The sequence below is a fragment of the Benincasa hispida genome, chromosome 7 (assembly GCF_027475165.1).
Source record: "Benincasa hispida cultivar pf3 chromosome 7, pf3_genome.v1.1, whole genome shotgun sequence".
Taxonomy (NCBI): Eukaryota; Viridiplantae; Streptophyta; class Magnoliopsida; order Cucurbitales; family Cucurbitaceae; genus Benincasa; species Benincasa hispida.
In genome coordinates, this window is record NC_143484.1 from 61,943,567 (window position 1) to 61,954,745 (window position 11,179).

Sequence of the window (11,179 nt, forward strand, 5' to 3'; positions counted from 1 at the left end):
TTCACCGCATAAAATAACGCATCACTCATATACTTAACCTTAAGACGGGAAGGAGTGAATTCCACCTTGTATCATTATGTCCCCAGCTCCCTACTTAGTCTTATCCCCAAGATGGTAGGCATATTGGGTCAACGACCTGGCCACCCTCACCCATACAATTTCAAGGACAATCCCTCATGAACAGAAGTTCATATATACTTAAGATTAAGACTAAGTTGCCTAGGTCATCCAATGGAAATAAGAACTTAACTAGTTAACGACGTTACATCTAGTTGTTACTATTTTGCGGTCCAGTCTTATGCAACTCATTGTATAGGATACCTCCACTCGCGTGTCATCTACACGAACTCGTTGGATCATTACGTTCGTATCAAATACAAAGTGAGTTGTATCCATAATGTTACTACGATAAGGTACCCAGCCTTATCCCTATACTATAAACCCAAAGGCTGTATCTTGCACATTGATCCCTGCATGTCTCCACATACAGTTCAAGACTTATAGGACAACCTTAGATGTTATTTAATTGGATTTAGGGTTATTAAGACAAAATAGACAAATAACACAAACAATAACCTTTATTGAATTAACATCGATACCTCTTTATTGATGATGGTCAATTAATAATGTTTACTATCTTCGAGTTTTAGAGCATAAAACCCAACAGAAGCGGGTATCAGTGCTATTGTTCGTGACGCTAATGGTGACGTGCTTCTTACTATGGAAGGTCATTTTGATTTGACTGGTTATGTGGAGTTTGCTAAGGCCATTGCCATGTTTCGTTGTGTTTCTAAGTCCCTAAAGCGGCCATTTCTCCGTTTTGGGTTGAATGTGACTCCAAAATTCTTTGGAATCTCTTGGTTAGAAAGTGTCGATACGCTAATGAGATTCAGATGCTTGTTGATGCCCTTCATGACTTCTATTCCCATGGTTCTATCCTTGGCTTTCTTTGGGTCGACTGTTCATGTAAGTCTATTGCACATGATCTAGCTACCCTTGCTTGAAGATTCTATTGTTCACCCGTGTGACTTGAAGAACACCTTCTTGTATGGACTTTGCTCGTAATTCGGACTCTTTTTAATTATTTGTTTGTGTTTGTTTCTTTGTTTCCATCTTTTTTACTAAAAAAAGTGTATCATTTGTGGTTACCAAAATATTGAAAATTTTGCTATTATTTTTGGAGAATGAAATGACTGTTTTACCCTTAAAAAAGCCCTAATCTGTACTTCCTTCCTGCTCTCTCACACGCGCACGCTGAATATCTCCACGCGACCAATCGCCGACTACCAGGCGACGAGACGGCTCGCCGAAGACGTGTACCCGGCGGCAACGACGACACCACCATTCGTAGCCGTAAGTAGTGCATTCATTCTCTCCTCGCTGCAAAGCTTCTCTCTCACTGCGCCGCCATTCGCAGCGCCTCTCTGACATTCTCGCCTCTCATCCGCAGTCATTTGCCGCCGATTCTCCTTCTCTGTTTCTTGTCGTCCATCATCTACTGCCACTTGTTTTCTATAGGTAACCACAATATTGAAATCTTGTTTGTTTTTGTTTTTAGTTTTGAATTGGAAAATGAATTTCTTAAGGGAATGTCATTTTGTGAACGATTGATTTCATTGTGTGGTTGGTTTAGCATTTTTGTTTGGGTGGGAGTTTTTTATTGTTTGAATTGGAAGGGCTCGAAGTTGTCGATTGATTTTATCTCTACAAAGGAAATTTTACATTTTTATTCTAACATGCATGAAACCTACAATCTTTCTAATCATTTGCTACATTTTCTGTATTCTTTATCTTATTTTATTTTATTTTGCTTATTCCCTATGATGAACACGCCTCCATGTTAGAGGGCTGTAGTAATTCTTCCTCTACGCCCCTTATTGATATGGATACTTTTGTTAATCTACTCAGTGAGACCTTCACAATTTGGGGTCTTCTCTTCACATAGCCTTTTTTCAACAGGTCAAATAAACCTATGGAGTAATTCAACGTTTGCTTAGAGTACTTCTGTCATATGTAGCAAACTTAAAATTGAATAGAAAAAGAACCCTCTAATCTCTTCTGCGTCAGACCTGAAACAATCCGGATTCACTTTCAAATCGACAAAAAAAAAAAAAAAAAGTAAGTTAGAATTTGATATCAAATTGTTATGTCGATTCAGTTATAGATCTACATGCTGTTTGCGTATTTTGATATCGACAAAAGCAAATATAGTTTAATCTTCCTATTCCACCATTATTTAGTTCGAGATATGGAAGTACGTATAATCCTATCCCTCTACCTTCTCCATTTCTAGGAACCTTCTTTGTGTAAATGCAACTCTGGTCAAGGTCCTCTCTGAAACTAGAGGGAGCCAGAAAAAAAAAAGTATAAATGGGGAATGAAGTGAGATACTGGAGCTTGAGCGCGATTGAGAGGAATTGGAGAGAAACTAGAGAGATGAAATCGAGTGAAATGAGGAGTTTTTGAATATATCAAAGGTTTTTACTTAAAGGTGGTAAAATAGACCTTTTATAGGATCAGAAGTCCTGATTTTTTTTCTGTGACCTTCCCTCTTGGTGTTGCATGTGTCATCATCATGATGAATCTCCTGCTCATTTTTTTATGCATTGTCCTTTTGCTGTTAGCTTTTGGGATAATGCTTTGTGGGCTTTCGGATGGTCCTTTACTTTCCCCAATAACATTTATGGTATTCTGGCTTCTTTACTGGTGTGTCATCCTTTTGGTGGTTCTAAAAAACGGTTTGGTTGAACTTTATGAGGTGAAAGAAATCGAAGGCTTTTCCATGGCACTTTTTCCTCCTTTAGTAATTTTATGGAATTGGTTTTGTCTACTGTTCTTTTTTTTTTTGGTGGATTAAGTCTCCTTTCATTCATTATAGCTTATCCTTCTTAGTCACTAATTGGTGCTATCTATTGTCATCACTTATTGGTGTTTAATATTTCTTTAAAAAAGAGATAGGATCAGAAGTCTTATTACTCAACAAAATTAAAACGAACTTAAATCTCTTTAGCTCTTCTCTTTTTGTCCAATTTTTGGCAATTTTCGAGGCGATTGCTATATTCATCCACTGCAATCTCACCTTTTATTTCTATTTTATCTGAAATCATAGGCTTTTATTCATCCAACAAAACTCTCGAAGTTCCAATTGGAAGTGCAAGAGATGTGGACTTTCACAGCAAATTTTCAGCAGTGTCTGAGTTCCCCCATTCCTTGCATTTCCATAACCTCACGTTCTTCGAATTCTCGTGTTTGTCAGAAGCCGACACTTATTTGCTCTGCCTTACAGTCTCAGGTTGAGACTCTTAATGGAACTACAGGTGGGAGGTTCTTTGAGAGAAATGAGATTCGATTGGGGTTGCCTAGTAAAGGTCGCATGGCAACTGACACCCTAGAACTTCTCAAGGTACATTCTTCTGCATCCTTATTTTGTTTTTTTCATTTTTCTAGTAAACTCTCTAGTTGTTTCATACTCTTTTTTTATCTGGTGCGCCAGGACTGTCAATTGTCTGTAAAACAAGTCAATCCTCGGCAGTATGTCGCAAATATTCCGCAGGTACTTACTAGTCACTGCAGTTGATAAAGGAGCTTCGCTTTTAACTATCAATCTATGTGAAGAATTATGCATATGTTCTTGTTTATGCATTTATTTTGTTTTCTAACAGCTAGCAGGCTTGGAAGTCTGGTTCCAAAGGCCTAAAGACATTGTTCGAAAATTGTTATCCGGAGATCTAGACCTCGGTATCGTGGGTCTTGATACAGTGAGCGAATATGGACAAGTGAGGGTCTCAGTATATAATAAATCTTGCTTTCATTACAAAAAATTCGTTTTCATGTTTTGCAATCATTATGAAGAAAAACAAGCCAAAGTTCTACTGCTCCCAATTGTTTTTTCTATAAGAAGCCAAAATCCTATTGCTCCCAATTGTTATTTTCTTTGCACAGGGTAGTGAAGATCTTATCATTGTTCATGAGGCCCTTGAATATGGGGATTGCCGATTGTCGCTTGCTGTAAGTTCTTCCTCCTTCACATCATCAAAGTTGATTTGTTATGCCATGAACTTGTCAATAGTTATATTCTGACACTGTCAACTTATACTCATACTAGATACCCAAATATGGCATTTTCGAGAATATAAATTCAATCCAGGATCTAGCACAGATGCCTCAATGGACTGAGGCGAAGCCTCTTCGAGTTGCTACTGGTTTCACTTATGTACGATGCTTTCTTTCATTATCAATCGAATCACTGTTTCTTATCTTGAAAGTAAAAAAAATTGTTTCAGTTTGGAATTTGAATGAAATACTAATTAGATACGTTCTCAATGTCTTTTTTCTCAGCTTGGCCCCAAATTTCTTAGAGAAAATGGGTTGGAACACGTGAGTTTTTCAACGGCGGATGGAGCATTAGAGGCTGCCCCAGCGGTAATAGTTCTTGCTAAAATGCAGAGTTTTTTTTTTTTTTTTTTTTTGTCTTGAGTTGGTTGCTGATTTCCACATTCTGCCTGTATTCTATTAGAGTCTGATTTGATGCATTTCGAGAAGGGATGAGAATATGTGTACTATGCTTTAGCCCCCTGTTTTCAGGTTGGAAATATTAATTAGGTCGAAATTTCCTGCGACTAATGCAAGAATTAAGGTGTCTGATACTAAGATAGATAATGTCATTTCCTGATAGGACATCTATGGTTGAAGAAGGCATATTAATCTGAACAACCTTCGCTGCTGTAGGATTTCTCTATACTTATAGAACAATGTTTCCTCTTTTAAATGCAGATGGGGATAGCTGATGCTATTTTGGACCTTGTAAGTAGCGGGACTACCCTGAGAGAAAACAACTTGAAAGAAATTGAAGGTGGAGTGGTTTTGGAAAGCCAGGTGAACTTCTAAATTGGTTTCTGTCCTTTAATCTAGTAAAACTGGGTTTCTTTGAGAAGCTTGCCATAATTGTCTTAGGTTTTCTCTATATCAGATGCTTTCTCACTGCAAAGATAATGCTTTTTAGGCTGTTCTTCTTGCCAGCCGAAAGTCCTTGGTTCAAAGGAAAGGTGCTTTAGACACAACCCACGAGATACTTGAAAGACTGGAGGCACATCTGATGGCTGTTGGTCAGTTCACGGTGAGTTGTTGCTGTGTGATTTGTAATCAATATTCCTTCTCCTCCTGTGCTTGAAATTATCGTGCTCTAATGGGTAGGTGACTGCTAATATGAGAGGAAGTAGTGCACAAGAAGTTGCAGAGCGCGTTTTAAGTCAAACATCATTGTCTGGGATGCAGGTGGAAGCCATTCTTTCATTACCCCCAAAATGAATAATGCTTTAGTAAGTGAACATATATTCTTGTCACGTGTATAATTTTTATTGTCTTTATATAGGGCCCTACTATAAGTCCAGTTTTCTGCAAACGTGATGGGAAGGTAGTAGCTGATTACTATGCCATTGTCATATGTGTCCCCAAAAAATCCCTCTACAAGTCGGTTCAGCAACTGAGAGCAGTAAGCCATTATTAGCTTTTGTCCTGATTAATAATTAGCCCCAAATTAGAAAAACAATATTCTTAACTACATCTCTCTTTTAATGGCATTATGAGACTATTTTCTTTCTCACGTGGAATGAATTGTTGCAGATTGGAGGAAGTGGGGTTCTAATATCTCCGCTGACATACATTTTTGACGAAGAAACTCCGAGATGGAATCAACTTCTCAAAGAACTTGGGCTGTAAACCGTATTATTAGTCCTGTAATGCATGAAATAAGATGGTATATTGAGTGAGTTTGTTGAAGGCATCCTGTTTTGTTGAACCTAGAAAGACCTCTTCCTCTTCCTCTTCCTCTTTTTCCCACAGATCCCCAAACTTTAAGTTATTTGTGTAATTCTGAATTTTTCTCTATGCACTTTTTGTGTCATTTGTCTTCTCCTAGACGTTTTGCCCCCTCATCCTTTGTCCTCACGAATGTATTGAAGCGTTCATTAAGGATTTCTTTTTGCTTTTATTTTTCAGTTCAAGGTTTGGGAGAGAGATTTGGTTCTTTTTCATGTGATATTTTTCATTTTTCAGCGTCTTTGATATTGCCTTTCATGCTTAAATTTGATGCAAAAGATTTGCAAGTGATTGCACTGATATCGGGATATTTTCATCTTGTTCTGATGATTGTACTGCATATGTTTTCCATGGAATGGCTTACTCCATTTACATAAAATATCATTTAGACATTTAATATCGTTGTTTGTCTGACTGGATATTACTTTTTAACTATTTTTGTAAATATTTTGATATTTTTTCAATCGATGAAAGTGTCTTATTAATATTCTAATTACTTTATAGTTTTTTCATGTTATAGAATCTTGAATTTAAATGACTTAAAAATTTTAAATTATGATCACTTTGGCTTTCGATTAAAAAGTAAATACATATTTTTTAAGTTTTTGTTTATATAAAGCATGGTTTGGAAGAACACAAAAAATTTTATGAAAACATTTAGTTGTTTATAACCAAAATATAGTTGTATCGAAGATGTTATCAAAACAAAATTGCATAGCTTGATCATGTAACTCTCAATGTGTGATTTTTTTCCAAAATTAAATGACCACTCATTTTCATATATATTTTTATGTTCTTTCCAAATTGTATAAAATGTTAGTAATTTGACTTTTAAATGCTCTAGCAAATTTAAATTTGAGATATCTTCTGTGCTTTGACATATCAGTAATAAAAAGATAAAATGATAATCTCAAAAAGTCAAAGACTTTAATTTTTTTTAAAGGTCATTTGTATTGATATTTTTTAGTTCTGGATCCTTTTGAGCAATTTCCCATGGAAACGCTGTTTTACAATCAGATGGAGAGTCGAATTTTTGTTTGTTCTTCAATCGAATTTTTCATGATATCTAAACAGAAGCTGTTTCATTCATTGCAATCCATATTTCAAAGAAATGAGATTTAATTTTTTTTTTCCAAATTATTTGTGCCCTCTTGGAAAGCAAAGTGTACGAAATATAGTAAAGAACTGTTATACCTTCTTATCCATACGTCAATGCAACAACCATTATACACAAATTCTATGAGATTCTATTCTTATGACGAAGTGAATAATGAAGAAACTATACACGATCCCTCATTACAATTGGAGTTTCATTATTACAAAAGTTGCACCGCCGCTATGGCTGGTATCTTCTCTCGCAATTTCTGTGTAACAGCCACACGAACTGTCATGACCCCGGCTGCTGGTCCAGTAATCCGAACTTTAACTATTGGCTCCTCAATACCCACAAGTTCAAGAGATCCTCCCGCTGCCCCAACAAGGTAAGGTCTTATCTCTTCAAGTACCTAACAAAAGGGTTCAAAGATAATTCAGCTTCTGAATTTGTAGTCTAAATCAACCTTATGCCATCACTGTAGAAGATAATCAATAACAAATTTCAATCATAATTGTACAAACAAGAATAAGTCTTAAGGGACCGTTTGGGCCTCCAACCTAAGCCCAAACTCACTTAGGTGGAGTAGACTATTATAGCTTGCTCACTTTTTATGCTTACAATTATAATAGTTGGTATTTCTAACTATTTCAAATCTAATTATTTTCTATCTATCCTCTCTCCTCATTATCCTAGACTAAAATAGTCTTACATCCTAAACACAAGCTATTATAACTACCGACGATCATAACCAACTCAGATTCAGGCATTGAAAACTCCATCAGAGTTGAATAGATAACGGTAACGATGGAACCACAACCAATCCAAGTGGCAAGGAGTACCGGCCAACTTGGATGCAAGGATGAGATGGGATAGGGAATCTATCACCAGACAAGTCAATAAGGGAAAAAAAAGGTGCATTTTTTACCGACAGGACAGGGAAAGTTGGTAATGCGTGGGGAATGATAAGTATTTGAAACATAACCTACCAGTACAGTTCAATTATACAGCCCTTCATGACAAGCAAATTCAAACGTTTTAAAGTTGCATTGATATCAGGTTCATTGCCTACAAATGCTGCAAGCCTAATCAAGCTGGTCGTGGTCTTGGACCAATACCAAGTAGAGTAGCACATGGATGAGAAAATCAGACACACGGACCATAGATGCACTTAATTGACATTGCTATGAAGAAGGAAAGGAAGATGTAATCATGACATCAGAAATAATAGGTTTGCAAGCAGTTAAGAGGGGTTGTTTTATCAAGAGTATTTAAAAAAGTGAAAGATGGCAGATGAAGTATTGTTGACGTTGACTAAAAAGAATGTTTGCTTATTCCGACCCTTAATTTCTCAATAACCATACATTTCACAATTGTACAGTCTTGAGGTTTACGATGAAAGTGTAGATCAGAATTGTTTATGTTTTTCTCTAGATGGCCTTAGACTATAATATGGTTGTGGATTTTCGAATTGATTATTGAGTGGTGTACAATAGGGAACACTTGATGGTATAAATTATTTGGGAGTGTGTTTTTTTTAGGTGTCGTTTATCAATTTTTAGGAAAAATTTTGCTGAAGCTTATAATAAATTTTATCAATAGAGTTTTTGCTAGCCACCTACCTTGAAAAATGTTTGTTTAGGGTTTGATAATTGGTTCCATGGTTTAATTGGAATCTTTTGTAGGGTAATCTGAGACTCGTGTAAAAAGAATGCCTGCTCATTCCGAACCTTAATTTTTCAATAACCATATATATCAAAGACAGAGAGCCCATGGAAGCTAAACCATTGTGCCTCTTCCTCCCCAAAAAATAGTCCAATTACCTTGAAGGGGAGCAGCTCTCTTTCGTTATAAGTAGTATCTCTAGATTAGAGATTTCAGGTGGGTGGGTGTTTAAGGCAAAAATACGATTTAGAAACGACATTTAAGTTACATCTAAATCATAGAATGAATACAAGCGATAGAAAGAGAACATTTATATACCTTCTCTATATTTTCTTCGTTGAGTTCCAATCCAGTTTCTTCATCTGCTATTGGTTCCACAGCAACAATTTCAGGAATCTTCTCCATCAAACGGCGTTCAATTCCCATCTTCATGGTCGTAACAGAACTCGGACATGAGCCACAAGCTCCTTGTAGCTTCAACCGTACAACATTTCCGTCAATTTCATGTAATGCCACATTTCCACCATCTGCAATAAGATATGGTCGAACCTCGTCCAACACACTCTCAACATTTTCTGCAGTCAGTGGCAATTCTAGTGCCGAATGGGGAGTTGCAACAGCTCTTATAACTGCAAATCAGCAATTTTCGAATCAAATGACAAAGATTGATAATCTCAAAAGAGAGAAAATGGGGGAGGGGGTTTGTGCATCCTTTTTATTCTAACTTCGACAACAACTAATCGCATATAAACCCTAATGATAGTATAACAAAATCATCGAACAGAATCTACAACCAGAACTTGATGCAAATCCAATTCACTTCAATAGAAGACATAAAAGGAAGGAAGCATACCTCGCGTGCGCGAGGTAGACGGCAATCGAACTCGAAGGGAACGACACGATCGCCGCCAAGGTGAAAGATGGCGAAGGAAAAACCTCGAGATCTACAAAGAATAAACATGTTAATTTGGTTAAGAGGAACAGAAAAGGATTAAATAAAAGAGAGAAATGAAACGAACCTTGAAAGTTCGAGAACAAGAAGGAGATTCAAGGGTTTGCGGGGGTCTGGTGTAAGGGGAGGGATTCAAATTCAATACCATCGCATGCATATTGAATTCAATCGCTGTTCCTTGTCTGAATAATGATGAATTCAATCGGAATCGATGAAGAGATTGAGAAAATTCAAGGCGTAATTGAGTTCCACTAGACCCTAGAGTTCAAAGTTTTTGTTCTTCCTTCTTCTTCCTCAATATCTTTCTTCTTCTTCTTTCTAATTCCCTCCCCCGAAATTAACGATATCCCGTCTCCACTCGCCTCTAACCACTATAACTTTTTAGGTTTAAATATATCGACCCTTATATTTGTTCATTTTTAGTTTCTAGAAAAATGGTTGAATTTAGTCCCTAACAAAATTTCTAGCACTTGCAAATTCTCCTTTTATTATGAATATTATAATAGAAAATAGATCACATTGCTTAGCGTTCTAAAGGTCATATAATCATTCATGTTGTCTATATGCCATGTAGTTATTCATACTTGGTCCATGTAAGTCCTCATCTTACTCACCACTTTGCTTATAAATAGTGATATTTGATGGATCTTAAGAACACGCCTACATTGGTGAGAATTCCAGTTCCACCAATTTCCATATTATCCAATTTCATGATTTTGGCTTATTTTATGTTTTAGTTATTTTATTTTATAATTTTAGTTTTTATTTATTTATTATTATTATATAAAAATATTATTATATTATATTTTTCATATCTGTATTCCCATTGTGCTCCTCAATTTTCATAACACATTATCATCACGAGCTCCTGTCGTTTTTTCCACTAAAGGTAGGTCCTAAAGGTATGCCGATTTTTTCCTCTTCGTTATAATAATAAATTTAATGTTATTTTGAAGATTCAATATCTATTAAATTTCTAATATAAGTACAATATTTTATGATAGTGCTACCATGACAAATCTCACAAAATTAGAATTTACCGCCCTTGATATTAACGATAATAATTATTTTTCATGGATACTTGATGCCAAAATCCACCTGGATGCTATGAATCTTGGGGAGACTATTAAAGAATGACATATGACATTTAGTCAGGACAAAGAAAAAGCTATGATTTTCCTTCGTCATCATATCCACAAGGGATTGAAAATGGAGTATCTTACAATAAAAGATCCCCGATCTTGTGGAAAAATTTAAAAGAGAGGTATGATCATAAAAAAACAGTTATTCTTCCTAAAGCTCGTTATGAGTGGATGCACTTGAGGCTATAAGATTTCAAATCAATAAGTGATTACAACTTCGCATTATTTAAAATAAGTTCAAAATTGTTGTTATGCGGAGAGAAAATTACTAATGTTGATATGTTAGAGAAGACATTTTCTACATTTCATGTCTCGAATATACTCTCGCAGCAACAATATCGAGAGAAAGGTTTTAAATAGTATTATGAATTAATTTCATGTCTTCTCGTGGCCGAACAAAATAACGAGTTATTGATGAAAAATCAGGAATCTCGACCAACCGAAACAACACCATTCCTTGAAGTGAATGTTGTGAATTTTAATAATAATCGTGGTCGAGGTCGTGGCCGT

General features: G+C 36.0%; 2 protein-coding genes across 3 annotated transcripts; one reads left to right on the forward strand and one right to left on the reverse strand.

Moving 5' to 3' along the window:
• Positions 1-1,147: 1,147 nt before the first annotated feature.
• LOC150035316 (ATP phosphoribosyltransferase 2, chloroplastic-like) lies at positions 1,148-5,989 on the forward strand. 2 transcript variants are annotated; one of them, XM_090315399.1, is made up of 13 exons: positions 1,181-1,353; positions 1,451-1,518; positions 3,110-3,403; positions 3,494-3,553; positions 3,663-3,776; positions 3,943-4,008; positions 4,106-4,213; positions 4,339-4,422; positions 4,774-4,875; positions 5,003-5,116; positions 5,194-5,274; positions 5,372-5,491; positions 5,623-5,989. In XM_090315399.1, the coding sequence occupies exons 3-13, from the start codon at positions 3,161-3,163 to the stop codon at positions 5,716-5,718; spliced, it is 1,188 nt and encodes a 395-aa protein (XP_090171525.1). In that variant the 5' UTR covers positions 1,181-1,353; positions 1,451-1,518; positions 3,110-3,160; the 3' UTR covers positions 5,719-5,989. The 2 variants fall into 2 exon arrangements, with proteins under 2 accessions (XP_090171524.1, XP_090171525.1); XM_090315398.1 differs by having other exon boundaries at positions 1,148-1,518.
• A 992-nt stretch (positions 5,990-6,981) lies between these two features.
• Positions 6,982-9,983, reverse strand: LOC120070071 (nifU-like protein 2, chloroplastic). The gene is made up of 4 exons (XM_039021915.2): positions 9,595-9,983; positions 9,429-9,519; positions 8,894-9,204; positions 6,982-7,322 (listed from the first exon to the last, which is right to left on the reverse strand). Exons 1-4 carry the CDS (start codon positions 9,682-9,684, stop codon positions 7,134-7,136), a joined length of 681 nt encoding a protein of 226 aa, XP_038877843.1. The 5' UTR covers positions 9,685-9,983; the 3' UTR covers positions 6,982-7,133.
• Between the last annotated feature and the right edge of the window lie 1,196 nt (positions 9,984-11,179).

Excerpts from the sequence above, each read along its gene's own strand:
- LOC150035316 (XM_090315398.1), top strand. The coding sequence starts at position 3,161 with ATGTGGACTTTCACAGCAAATTTTCAGCAGTGTCTGAGTTCCCCCATT. Across the intron at positions 4,009-4,105 it reads ATTGCCGATTGTCGCTTGCT|ATACCCAAATATGGCATTTT; the intron begins GTAAGTTCTTCC and ends TACTCATACTAG. Across the intron at positions 5,492-5,622 it reads CGGTTCAGCAACTGAGAGCA|ATTGGAGGAAGTGGGGTTCT; the intron begins GTAAGCCATTAT and ends GAATTGTTGCAG.
- LOC120070071 (XM_039021915.2), bottom strand. The coding sequence starts at position 9,684 with ATGCATGCGATGGTATTGAATTTGAATCCCTCCCCTTACACCAGACCC. Across the intron at positions 9,205-9,428 it reads GTCTACCTCGCGCACGCGAG|TTATAAGAGCTGTTGCAACT; the intron begins GTATGCTTCCTT and ends GCTGATTTGCAG. Across the intron at positions 7,323-8,893 it reads ACGAAGAAAATATAGAGAAG|GTACTTGAAGAGATAAGACC; the intron begins GTATATAAATGT and ends CCCTTTTGTTAG.